The sequence below is a fragment of the Crocuta crocuta genome, unplaced genomic scaffold (assembly GCF_008692635.1).
Source record: "Crocuta crocuta isolate KB4526 unplaced genomic scaffold, BGI_CrCroc_1.0 scaffold30, whole genome shotgun sequence".
Classification (NCBI taxonomy): Eukaryota; Metazoa; Chordata; class Mammalia; order Carnivora; family Hyaenidae; genus Crocuta; species Crocuta crocuta.
Genome location: NW_027528345.1, coordinates 12,406,649 through 12,418,925, shown reverse-complemented (window position 1 = coordinate 12,418,925; position 12,277 = coordinate 12,406,649). Strand labels below are relative to the sequence as shown.

The 12,277-nt window shown below is 54.6% G+C and overlaps 1 protein-coding gene across 1 annotated transcript; it reads left to right on the top strand.

Annotated features, from left to right (window-relative positions):
• Positions 1–216: 216 nt before the first annotated feature.
• On the top strand, positions 217–11,160 carry KRT82 (keratin 82). The gene is made up of 9 exons (XM_077753451.1): positions 217–621; positions 2,583–2,791; positions 5,043–5,103; positions 5,796–5,891; positions 6,256–6,420; positions 8,287–8,412; positions 9,929–10,149; positions 10,375–10,406; positions 10,943–11,160. Exons 1-9 carry the CDS (start codon positions 217–219, stop codon positions 11,158–11,160), a joined length of 1,533 nt encoding a protein of 510 aa, XP_077609577.1.
• Positions 11,161–12,277: the final 1,117 nt, after the last annotated feature.

The window sequence follows — 12,277 nt, the reverse complement described above, 5'->3', positions numbered from 1 at the left end:
TTGGCTCCCTCTCTTTGCTCTTTGCTACCCTAATTATCCACCTTAGTGCTTAGCTGCTGCCAATAGCCCAAGCTTATAAACCTGTTAATGGTGGTTTGGGGTTTGACCCTGCCCAGCCCTCCATCCCTCACCAAATAAAAGGGTGGGAAGGGGGCTGACCTGATAACTCGCACCTCCCGCTCTCCCCGCCAGCCATCTCTCTGCCTCTGTCCCACCATGTCGTGCCGCTCCTTCCACCCGGGCTCCAGGTGTGGCAGCCGGAGCTTCAGCTCGTGCTCAGCCATCCTCCCCCGGATGGTCACCCACTATGCGGTGAGCCAGGGGCCGTGCCGGCCCGGGGGTGGGGGCGGCCTCCGCGCCCTGGGCTGCCTGGGCTCCCGGAGCCTGTGCAACGTGGGCTTCGGGAGGCCCCGGGTCGCCTCCAGGTGTGGCCTGCCTGGCTTCGGGTACCGGGCAGGGGCCGCCTGTGGGCCCTCGGCCTGCATCGCCCCCGTCACCATCAATGAGAGCCTGCTGGTGCCTCTGGAGCTGGAGATCGACCCGGCCGTGCAGAGGGTGAAGAGGGATGAGAAGGAGCAGATCAAGTGCCTGAACAGCCGCTTTGCATCCTTTATCAACAAGGTAATAGGGAGGCCCCACACTCTGGGGCCATGGAATGCAGAGAGCACCTTGTGTCCAGTCCAGGCAGGCAGGGAGAGACTGGCAATGGAGAAGCCACAGGTGACTGATTGGGTCTCCTGTACTGTATGACCACTAATCGTTGACAGCTGCTTAGATCAGGCTCAGCACTAGACATTTCTGCCTGCTCGTTCCTTTTTTTTACTACATCGTCTTTCTCTCTCTCTGAATATTATCTGGTAAAATCACCAAGGCTGCCTGAGGTCAGACTACAAGAGGAACGTCCAAAGCAATGATAGATACTGAAAAGAAAAACCAAGGAGGTAGATGAGGCTTTAACAATAGAGGCATCTTCTGAGACGCCTGCGCGGCTCAGTCGGTTGAGCCTCCGACTTTGGCTCAGGTCATGATCTCCCAGTTTGTGGGTTCGAGCCCCATGTCAGGCTCTGTGCTCACAGCTCAAAGCCTAGAGCCTGCTGTGGATTCTGTGTCTCCCTCTCTTTCTGCCCTTCCCCTGCTTGCACTGTCTGCCTGTCTGTCTATCTGTCTCTCTCTCAAAAATAAACATAAAATTTAAAAAACAAAAAACAATAGATCTGCCTTTGGACTGCCTGAGCTGGTGCGAGACCCTTGGGCCTGGAGGCAGGGAGGGGCACTGTGAACCCCAGATTTGCCACCCGCAAAGGCCCAGTGTGAGAAGATGGAGAAGCCAGAGCTGGGAACACAGGGAGCTGGCTATCACCAAACCCTTATATCTTTTATCCCCAAAGCCACGGCTCTAAAAGCCTACATGGAAGGGTGCGGTGCTCCCTTTGAAAGGCACTGAACTGACCAAGTGGAAGTTCATGCAGCCGCCTCTGTACCCATCCACATACCCCAGGGAGGCTCTCGGGATGAGGACACATGCCAGGGTCTGAGCCAGCATTTCTGCTCACCCCAATGTGTAGGGCAAAGGATCCTGGGTCAGCGGTCAGGAGGCCGGGGCCTCAGGTTGGCTTTACTCCCACCTGTCGCCCGGAGGCCCCGTGCAAACCTCACTTCCCGGTCTCAAGGCCCTTGCTGCCCAGTAGGGGAGGCGGTCGTGATGGTGGAGAATCAAAGGTGGTAGGCAGCACCCATAAAAGTGCTCCAAAAAGAAACTTCTTTTAGCGCATGGGAACTGTTACACTTACAGCTTTATCTTTAAAGCTCATTAAGTTGTGGGCTCTGAGCTTCAGCAACATCACACCGCCTTCCATGTGGCCGGTGACCAGAAGTACGGCAACATTTCTTCCTCTGCAGATTTCCTTTGAGGATGGGATGCCATGTTCCCTCTGCCTAATGGGGTGACTGTGATTAGCTCACTTAGCACCTCCTAATCTTGGTTTCCAAGCCACCAAAAGGGAGAAGCTGGGCCAGTGGCTCTCCCCATTGCCATAACAGGGGTCATTTTTGGACACAATCATGCAGGGTGCAGCAGAGGAAAAGAGCTTAGAGGTCTAGAATGAAGCCTTTAATCTGACCTCCCCTGAGTGCCCCTGGGCTGTGATCAAAGAAAGCCTGAACTCCTAAGCATAATGTCACCAGCTGACAGTATGACAATTTCTGAAGTGCTTCCCATATACAACACCAAGTGAGAAGCTTAGGGCCAGATGTCTTGGCCAAGGTGACAAGGCTAGTGGGGGGTTGGCAGGCAGGGCTGGAAGGTGGACCTGTCCCAGGCCTCTTGGCACTGTAACCCTCCCATGACAATATGCAGCCCCTGGGTGAAAGGAGGAGGTCCCCTAGGCTCCCCGAAGCAGGGGAGAGATGGAGACATATACTCAGGTGCCTGTCTACACAGAGTTCCTCACCTGAAAATGTCGGCACATTGGCGGCAGTGTGTTGGGAGTAAGAGCACACGCTGATCCCACTGCCGCTTCCTCTCTCCCGGCCGTGGTCCCCAGGCTCCCTGCTCTCCAGTGACATCCTGTTCTTGGCCACAGGTGCGATTCCTGGAGCAGAAGAACAAGCTGCTGGAGACCAAGTGGAACTTCATGCAGCAGCAGAGATGCTGCCAGAGCAACATAGAGCCCATCTTCGAGAACTACATCTGCACCCTGCGGAAGCAGTTGGACTTCGTGGCGGGGGACCGGGCCAGGCTGGAGTCGGAGCTCAGCAACCTGCAGGACGCACTGGAAAGCTACAAGAAAAAGTGAGTATGGCCCACATTCGCCCAGACAGGAGACCTGGAGCAAGCTATATAAACAACCTGGGTCTCAGTTTCCCCATCTAGTTGATTGGGTGGAGGAACGGTGCAGTGGGAAGACAGGCAGAGCATCCAGGCACTGCAGAAGCTCTGAAATTGTGTATTTGTCTTCACCACCCTTCCCATCACCTACCCTCAGTTAGGCCCTCCTCATTTCTAGGTAATACAAGCTCTTTCTCCGGGCGTTTCCCACATTCCAGGGCTCTGCGACGCCTCCCGTTCTGCCCTATCTTCCATCAACCCCCATTCAGATCCAGAGCTACTTCTTATTCCCTGAACAGGCCCCCAAACCCTCTTCCCTCCAAGCTTTTGCTCCCGCTGTCCCTTCCTCCTGATAAGCCCCTCCTGGCATCTCTTCGGACCACATCCAAGCTAACGTAGCCCACGTTTTCTCTCGCTCCCTGATGCTCAGCTCCCAGACTTCCTGTTCACAGCTGGAAGCCACCGGCCCTCCTCCCCATCAGGGCTCCATGTCCCCAATTCCTGTGGTTAAGCTTATGTAGACCTGCTAGACTCGCCCTCCCTGAAGGCCTGACTCACAGGAGAAGGTAGCTGAGAAGCAGGTGTTAATTAAGAGTTTGCAGGCTACTAGGTCCGGTGCCTACAAGAGGCTTGAGGCCCAGATAAATTGCCCCATGGGTCCTAGGTGGGTCTCTCCAAGTCTAGGGTCCCATGGGACCACATGTTGGTAGGGGAGGTTTGAGAGAGACACATTTCCATAGACAAAAAGTAGTGAAAATATGCTCATAGCACTGGTTTCTAAGGGATGGGGGGTCAGTGGAACGGAGCCTCACAGGGGACACTTGTGCTGCAGGTATCAGTCATACGCCTACTTGGTGCCTGACACTGTGCTGAGCTGGCTCCTTCCCTCACAACACCCCGGTCTGGCACAGACCCCCAATCACGCACACCCACAGTGACAACGGGGTACAGGGCAGAAAGGGAGAGGAATACCCAGACAGTGAGAGAGCAGATGGGGCCCAGGGAGGGCTTCCCGGAGGAGGTGCCATTTGCTTGGGGCCTTCATGAAGTTTCATTCCAGTTGGGTCTTCCAGAAAGGGGAGTCCAAAGTAGATTGTAGGAAAGGGGAAGGGACAGGTGCAGGTTACAGGGAGGGCCAGAGTGTGCCAAGTGAGAAAGGACAACTTAAGCAGACCATGACAGGTGGGACATGGCAAGACCAGCCCTCTCAGCAGGAGCAGTGCCTCTCTCGGTGGGGAAGACACAGGTGGTCAGGAGACATAGTTTGCATCTCAGGATGAGGACTTTGGATTGGGAAGGTGGAGAGGGGTAGAAGGCAGAGTTAAATGGTGTTAACTCACAGCAGCTCTGTGAGGCTGGACCGGTGTTCTCGGGCTGTACATGATGAGTGTGAGGCACAGAGGGACCAAGTCCCTTACCCCAAGTCCCTTGACTAGCACGTGACTGAGCTGGGGCTCACGCCCAGACATCAGGCTTCAACTTCCAGTGGCCATGCTGAGGCCGACTCTCCTGCAGAAAGGAAGGATGGGCGTCAGGAAGCAACGTGAAGCTTTTAATGGATCAATGTCACTCATCAGACTGAGTCATTCTAGCCAGACTGAATCCCCTGACCTCGATTCCATTGCCCAGGGGGGCAGTGAGTGGGCGAGGAGCATCCTGGGAGCCTAGATGGTCAGGCTCTGGTTAAGTGGGTCACTGCTACCTCTGCAAATGAGCTGCAGGTAGAGGTCAGGCTCCAAACTCACCTGGAGGGGAGGGGCTCTGGGTCTGCTGCGATTTCGGTGACTGCAGCCAACCGTCAGAATGACTCGGAGAGGACAGCTAAACCAGCAGCAGACAGCCGACTCTTTACCACCTTCCCAGAGGAAACAACTCTAGGATGAAGTGGGCTTCCTCAGCAGCAAGATCGAATGCAGGTAGCCTTATGAAGGACTTCCCGAAAGATGATTGATCATAGGAACAAGCTGCTGGGGAGCAGGGAGGGAGGTAAACATGCAAAGTGGCTAACAAGAGACTGTGATGACAACTATCCTTCCCGAGTGGCTGGAGGAGCCAGAGGGGTCCAGTGACAGCGGCTGGATCTGGTGGCTCCTTAGGACATTAAGCCAGTGAGAGGCAGATTTGTCTCAAAGGCCCCCTCCCTCAGGCTGGACGCCAAGGTGGCTTCCAAACACCCCAAGATAGGCTAAAACATTTCTTCCTGCACGTCCACCAGGTATGAAGAGGAGCTCTCTCTGAGACCCTCTGCTGAGAACGAGTTTGTTGCCTTGAAGAAGGTAAGGGAAGGTGACAGGAGAAGAGAGAGGGCCCTGGAGCTGGCCCAGCCGGCCTTGCCACACTCAGCCCCTGACTATGCCCAAATGTGTCTGCAGCCCATCCCCCCCATCGGGTCTCTCGCCCCTCAACCCCCGGGGCCATCCCCACTGACCCCAGGAAAGAGGAAGGCCAGCCTCCCGCCCCCCTACTTCTTGCAGATGGGCAGTGATTGACCTGGCCTCCACCTCCCAACTCATGGGGGCCCAACCTGGTTAAGGGTTGTGTCTAGACCCACCCGAGAAGCTGGAGATATGGTGAATGCCAAATCAAAAGCCAGACAAGAACTCTGCCTCTAACCACAAAAGATGAAAACAATAGCGAGTTTTTCAGACAGATGCCTGGATATTTTATGGTCCATGCCTTGCACAGTGGGCTCTGAGAAACTGCATTCAGGGTGCCTTCAAAACCCACTCCCTCAGATCCTTCACCATCAGGGTGCCAGGCCCAAGCGTGGGGTCCTGGGACTGGGGCTCCTCTCCCTGGGGCCCCTCCCCCCATCCTTAGCTCTGTCACCTTTTCACTCCCACGTGGGTCTACACGTGGATCGCACACTGCCACCGGCTTGCCTGAGAGGTGGCCCCAGTTGGCGGAGGGGATGGCCTTCGCATGTTCCCCCAGCCCCAGGTTGTGGCTGTCACTGCTCTGGCCACAGGATGTGGATACAGCCTTCCTGATGAAGTCTGACCTGGAGACCAACTTGGAGGCTCTGCTCCAGGAGATCGACTTCCTAAAAGGCCTGTATGAGGAGGTACCTGCAGCCCCACTGCCCGCAGGTGCTTGGTCAGGGGGCGGTTCCGTGGGCAGGACAGAGTGGGAGAGCTCCAGCGGGGACTCTGGGCAAGCTGACTCCAAAGTACAATGGGGAGAAATCAAGCAGACAGCTGGTTTGCCAGGCAGTGAGACTCCCAGAAGTCAGAGGGTCCAGACCTTGGCCCTTGGGTCTCTGTAACTAGAAGCGAGACGAGGAACAGGTTGGTGATAGAAGGCTCCGGACAGCCACGCAAAGTGCTGTGCAAGTCTGCTCTGGGAAGACCAGAGCTGCTTCCCCCCTTCCCTTCCCCCACTTTATCCTCAAAGCGCTCACACACTCCCACCTTGGGCCCCCACCCTAGGAGATCTTCCTGCTGCAGTCCCAGATCTCGGAGACCTCCGTCATTGTGAAGATGGACAACAGCCGGGAGCTGGATGTGGATGGCATCGTGGCCGAGATCAAGGCCCAGTATGACGACATCGCCAGCCGTAGCAAAGCTGAGGCCGAGGCCTGGTACCAGAGCCGGGTGAGGCCCGGGCAGGGTGGGGCTGGGGGTGGGGGACCCCGGACCCCCTCTCCCCCAGGAAGTGAGTGAGGAGATAATGAGGGCAGACGGAACCCCATAAACCCAGTTTCTGTTGTTCCTGCCAGGCCCCAGGCCAGCGCCCTGCAGAGCGTGTGGGAGGGGACCCCGCAGACAGCCCAGGCCTGTCATCAGGGTGCCAGCACGCCCCAGCGTTACCCACCCACGGATCCACTGCAGTGTTCCTCTAAGCAGCATTCAAGAAACACTAGTTGGCAATGACTGCGAAGAGGGACCGTGGGCTTCAAGCCTCGAGGAGGCTAATGGTGCAGTGCGCACTAATGGCAGGGCAGAAGCCATCATTAAGGCGGCCCCAGACTTAGGGAATTAGGGGCTTGCTGGGAGGGAAGGAGATGCCCCGAGGGCAGTTTGATTTCACAAATATTTTCACGTCTGTCTCACCTGGCCTGTCTGAGAAAGGCACCATGCATTCATTCACTCATTTATTCACCCAATAACTGTGTATCGCCAAGCACTGTTTCAGATGCTGGATTCCTGCAGAGAACAGAATAGACAGCTAACCCTGCCTTCGTGTCACATTCATCCCAGAGACAGGGGTGGGGTGGGGGTGGGGTGCAGGCAAGAAATGAGATGAGTAAGTACAAGGGATGTACATTAGATGGTGACGTGTGCTATAACAAAATAAGTCAGCATGAAGCGTACGCAATGGTGCAGGAATGAGCTTTGAAATAGGGGGGCCAGGGAAGGACGACATTGCTGAGGCCTGTGGCACAGGGAGGATGCTAAGAGTCACACCATCCCTGTCCTCAAAGAGGTTACAGAAATAGATCATCCACAGGTGACATGGGGGTTCTATGTTGCCATCAGGGACACAGGCTCCTTCCAGCTTTCTATTCTGCCATCCTCAACATTGCTTTAATCCTCACGGTTGCCTCATGTCCCAAGAAGGCTGCCATACAGCTAACCTCACATGTTCATTCCAAGGCAGAAAAAGAATGCAGGGCAAAAGAAACATGCCGAATGAGTCATCTCCCACTTTAAACAGCTTTCCTGGAAGTATTACCCATAAATCTCATTACGAAAAGGCCAAGAAATATTCACTCATCTGGGCTCACCTCCACCCCAAACAAGATCAGAGTTCTGTTGGAGGAAGAGGACAGTAGATATTGATTAGGCAGCTGCATGCTTTGTCACCGCAGCCCAACAACAAAAGAGCCAAAAGAGAGTGATACGTGTGCTTATCGCTTGTTTTGCCTTCTCTATGCAAAGTGCTCTTATCCATTATGTGCAAATCTGAAGCTGGCTAATCTTTTAATCTATAGCCTAGTCTGGAAAACATTATTCAGAAACTGAACTCAGAATTGCAAAGGTTTAAAAAAAAATGTTAAGGCAAAATAGGAAGTAACACTGCAGTTTGCTTTCAATTGTTTTGAAAGAGAAGAGACAAAGGCACTCACCCTGGTGGTCTGTCCTCACTCCCAGATGCCTTAAACATCCCAGGCTTAGCCCAGAAATCTCTTCTAAGGTCCAGAGGGAGATCTAATAGGGAAAGAGCCCTCAGGAGACCTTTGGGCTCTGGGCTGGGGGAAAAAAGAGGAGCCACAGAATAGCTAAACAGAGAAAAGGAGAGCTTGGAGAAGCATTTAATAAGGCCAAAGGTTCAGGGCTGGGGAAGGAAATAAGACGAAGCCCAGAAAAGAACCCCAAAATTGACCAGAAATGGAAAAGGGATGGGCAGCAGAACAAGCATAAGAAACCAGAGAGCCCTGAGCTACGAAAGTCCTGGAAAGACTCAGGACAAGTGGGGGAGGAGGGGGCTGCGGGGTTCTGATCTCCCTGTCCCCGCAGTATGAGGAGCTGTGGCTGACAGCGGGGACCCACTGTGACAATCTCCGCAACCGCAAGAATGAGATCCTGGAAATGAACAAGCTGATCCAGCGGCTTCAGCAAGAAACTGAGAATGTGAAAGCCCAGGTGAGGCCGGAAAGACCTTGTTCTGAGGCTGTCATTACAGGCTGCCCTGCCGGCTGGTCGGGGGTGGGGAGGTGGGTCCTCTCTCCCTGGGAAAACCTCAAAGAGGCAATGAATTTGTGCTCCCTTCGCTTAAGAGGAAACAAGCCCTTTCCACGAAAGCTGACTGATAGCAGGAGCAACCTTGGGAAATAGCAAGGTCCCGGCAGAGGCTAGGCAACCTTTGGTCACAGATGAAATAGCAAGGGTGCTTCACTGGACGGGGGCTTAGAAAAGATGCTCACCATGGCCCCTTCCTACACAAAGCCTTCAGTCCAAAGATCTTAAAATTCATGACTCCCAGGAGTCCATAAACATAGACCCACTCCATTCTCCTAGGCTGGTAAAGACCAGGCAGGCACTTCAAATTGATTAGCCCCTAAGAAATCGCTCAGGTCTTCTTGAGCTGTTATGGACAGAACTGGTCCCAACTCTCTGGAGGAACCAACTGTCACAATCCTAGGACAAAACGCACAGCGGCTGTGAACCTGGCATGTCACCGTGACTGTGAAGGAAACCTCCCTCCTCCTCCTGTGTGTCCCTTTTACTGTCACATTACTCCCACACGCACAAAGCTGCTCACACAGCCAATTCAGCCACCCCAGCTGGTGTCTTCCAGCTCCATTCGGCTCTGACACTACCCACCTGGAGAGAGGGTCAGATCCCACAGGGCAAGGGCTCAGTCCCTCACGACTGCCTTGCTTCAGATGCCGATCGCAGGTCCAGGTTGTCCCCTGTGCTTCTGACCCATCGGCAGTAAATTGGAGGTTCCCATGACCCCCTCTTCAGGTTCCATTAATTTGCTAGAGAAGAACAGCTTACTTACTGTTTAGCCATTTGTTATAAAAGGATATGATAAAGAATAGAGATGAACATCCATGGGAAGAGATGCACAAGGCAAGGGAGGGAGGCAGGAAGGATCCAGAGCTTCTGTCCCCCTCTCTGGGCACATGATGGTCTCCGCACCTCCCTGTTTACACCAACCCGGAAGCTGTGTGAATCCCATGCTTTGGGGACTTTTATGGAAGCTTCCTCTCATAAGCATGATCTATTATTAACTGCATTTCCATCGCGTCTCCTCTCTCCAGTGAAGGGGGTGGTGGGGCTGGAAATTCCAAGCTTCTAATCATGGTTTGGTCTTTCTGGTGACCAGCCCCCTACCCAGGAGCCATCCAGGACCCACCCAGAGTCACCTTACTAGAACAAAAGACATGGCTACCATCCAGGAATTCCAAAGGATTCGGGAACTCTGTGTCAGAACCTAAGGTCAAAGACCAAGTATTAGAACAGAAGATGCTCCTAATGCTCTTATCACTTGGGAAATTACGAGGATTTAAGAGTTCTGCACCAGGAACTGGGGCAGAGACCAATAGACATATTTTTTTATATCTCACAATGGCCACGTCCTCCCTGTTCTTCTGAGAGTCAGCCTCGGGCCCCAAGGGCCCCCAGTAATGCCTTTCTGTGCCCCCTCCCCCAGCGCTGCAAGCTGGAGGCCACAGTGACCCAGGCAGAGCAGCAGGGTGAGGCGGCTCTCAGTGATGCCAAGTGCAAGCTGGCAGGGCTGGAGGAGGCCCTGCAGAAGGCCAAGCAGGACATGGCCTGCCTGCTCAAGGAGTACCAGGAGGTGATGAACTCCAAGCTGGGCCTGGACATCGAGATCGCCACCTACAGGCGGCTGCTGGAGGGCGAGGAGCACAGGTTAGTCAAGGCCAAGAACCAAGGGCGTATTCCCCGGCCCTCTGGTCTCTGGGGCTGCGATTGCCTCCTGCTCGTCAGGGAACTTCCAAGACAGCACATAATCCACAGGCCCTTCTCCTTAACATAGTCCACGGGGTGGGGAGGGGGGGACAGAAAAGAGATGCCCCACATTCATTGACCTTGTTCTCTGTGATGCAGTGACCTTGTGCCTTCTTTCCACTGCAGGCTGTGTGAAGGCATTGGGCCCGTGAATATCTGTGAGTAGATGAGCACTCCCCTGGGGCTCTGGGGTGCGGGGGCTGGCCAACCCAACAAAGACAGACCACGTCACCCCTGCCCAGACTTCAGCGTGCCTCCCCCACCCCAAGGAAGAGCTCTGTCTGCCAGGAGCTCCTGGGCAGACAGAGAGGCTCTACTTCAGGACTATCCAAGTCTTTGGGAGTCAGAATTAGTTGCTGATAGGCAGCAAGGCCTGAGTGCTTTGGGTCCCAGACGCTGCCAGGAACTATGGTGACAAAGGGACGCCTCTTTGGAGGAAACAGTTTTGAAACAGGCTCAGACAAGTAGAAACTGCGAGCATGAAGTAGAGGCAGAGGCTTTGGGAAACAAAGAGAGGCAGAGGGAGAGCTTCTCAGCACTGTTTGTGGCTAGGTGGGAAGCTGGTGACTGGCATGGGGGTGTCCTTGTCGGTGAGTGGCAGCAGGTGGGGGCATGGCCTGGTTGAGATGTTTCAGGACAGCGCCCTTCGAGCTACACAGGGCAGGACCCTGAGCATCCCTCTCTGTTCCCACAGCCGTGAGCAGCTCCAAAGGCGCGGTCCTCTACGAGCCGTGTGTGGTCAGCACACCCATGCTGGGCACCGGTGTCAAGAGCAGCGGGGGCTGCAGCGTCGTGGGCACCGGTGAACTCTACATCCCCTGCGAGCCCCAGGGGCTACTGGGCTTTGTGAGCGGGCGGAGTTCTGGCATGAAGCTGGGGGCTGCGTGCGGCTCCTCCCGCCACAAGTGTTAGCATTGCCCCAGAGGCCGCAAGCCCAGGGACAGGGTGCTAACCCCGACCCCGGATGTTGTCCCCAACCAGGGCTGAAAACAAGGATATTCCCAAACCCCATCCTGTATTGACCGCAGGTTTCCCTCAGGTTTCCACGCTGGGAGCCGCCCCTCGGGTATCTTTAAGAGTCACCTTCCACTTGGCTATGTGCAGGCCCTGAGCTAGACCTTGGGGGTGGACACATCAAAGTTCTGCTTTGTGGATTATCTCCTGGAAGATTCCTTCCCTCCTGGAAGAGACTGGGTAGGAAGCCAGTCTCCCACTCCCTGCCCCTGGAAGTTCCCCACCTCCCTTACCTCCGGCTCTCACGCGCTTAAGAAAAGAGAACTTCTTTTAACACACGCACTATTGCAATTATCCAAAAGAGGCACCCCAGAATTATGAAGTCCAAAGCCAAGTGCCAGCATTTCAGGGTCACTCCAGACCTGTTCACGGTCCTCTTTAGTACACAGAATCAAGAAGGGATCTTTAGGGCAGTAGATTTACCTGCCCGGGTATGCTAAACTCACACTATGAAAATACATTTTTTCCCTGAACCACATCGGCAGCCGATGGCCAGGGAAATGCCTAGAGCAAAGGCAAAGGAACATGGAATACTTACTAGACGGAGACAGTCAAGACTGGACACCATTTGTTTGCTCAATTGAATCAAGCCCCTCCTCTACCTTCTGTATATAGCCCTTCCTCACCCTTCCCATCCCACCCCCGGTGCTGGCCTTTCTCCTTTTAGGTCCTCTTGTTTTGGGTCTGTTATAAACATGTTTTCCCGGCTACAGCGGTGTGGGGCCGCCCAGCAACTTGGAGGCTTTGGCTCAGGGACGGACTGCACAGAAGGAGGTGTTGCTCTGACCCCATTTCCCCAGAGGCCCCTAGTGTCGCATCAGGCAGAAGCTTCGCCCACTTAGGGAACCACCTCTGCCGTGAGCCTCTGGGCTTGTCTGTTCCCAATAAACTGACTGTTGACACGCTACAGGAATCGGGATTATTCACCTTGCCCTGTGGGGCACAAGAAGGCTCAAGGGGAACCAATGAGCAGCCTTTTGGGGCTGGGTGCTGGGAGGCTCGCAAGTGGAAACGA

What these genes read in the sequence shown, in the direction of transcription:
- KRT82 (XM_077753451.1), top strand. Translation starts at nt 217, where the DNA reads ATGTCGTGCCGCTCCTTCCACCCGGGCTCCAGGTGTGGCAGCCGGAGC. An exon ending in AGTTTGTTGCCTTGAAGAAG is followed by an intron (nt 5,104 to 5,795) that starts GTAAGGGAAGGT and finishes CTCTGGCCACAG; the next exon opens with GATGTGGATACAGCCTTCCT. An exon ending in AGGCCTGGTACCAGAGCCGG is followed by an intron (nt 6,421 to 8,286) that starts GTGAGGCCCGGG and finishes CTGTCCCCGCAG; the next exon opens with TATGAGGAGCTGTGGCTGAC.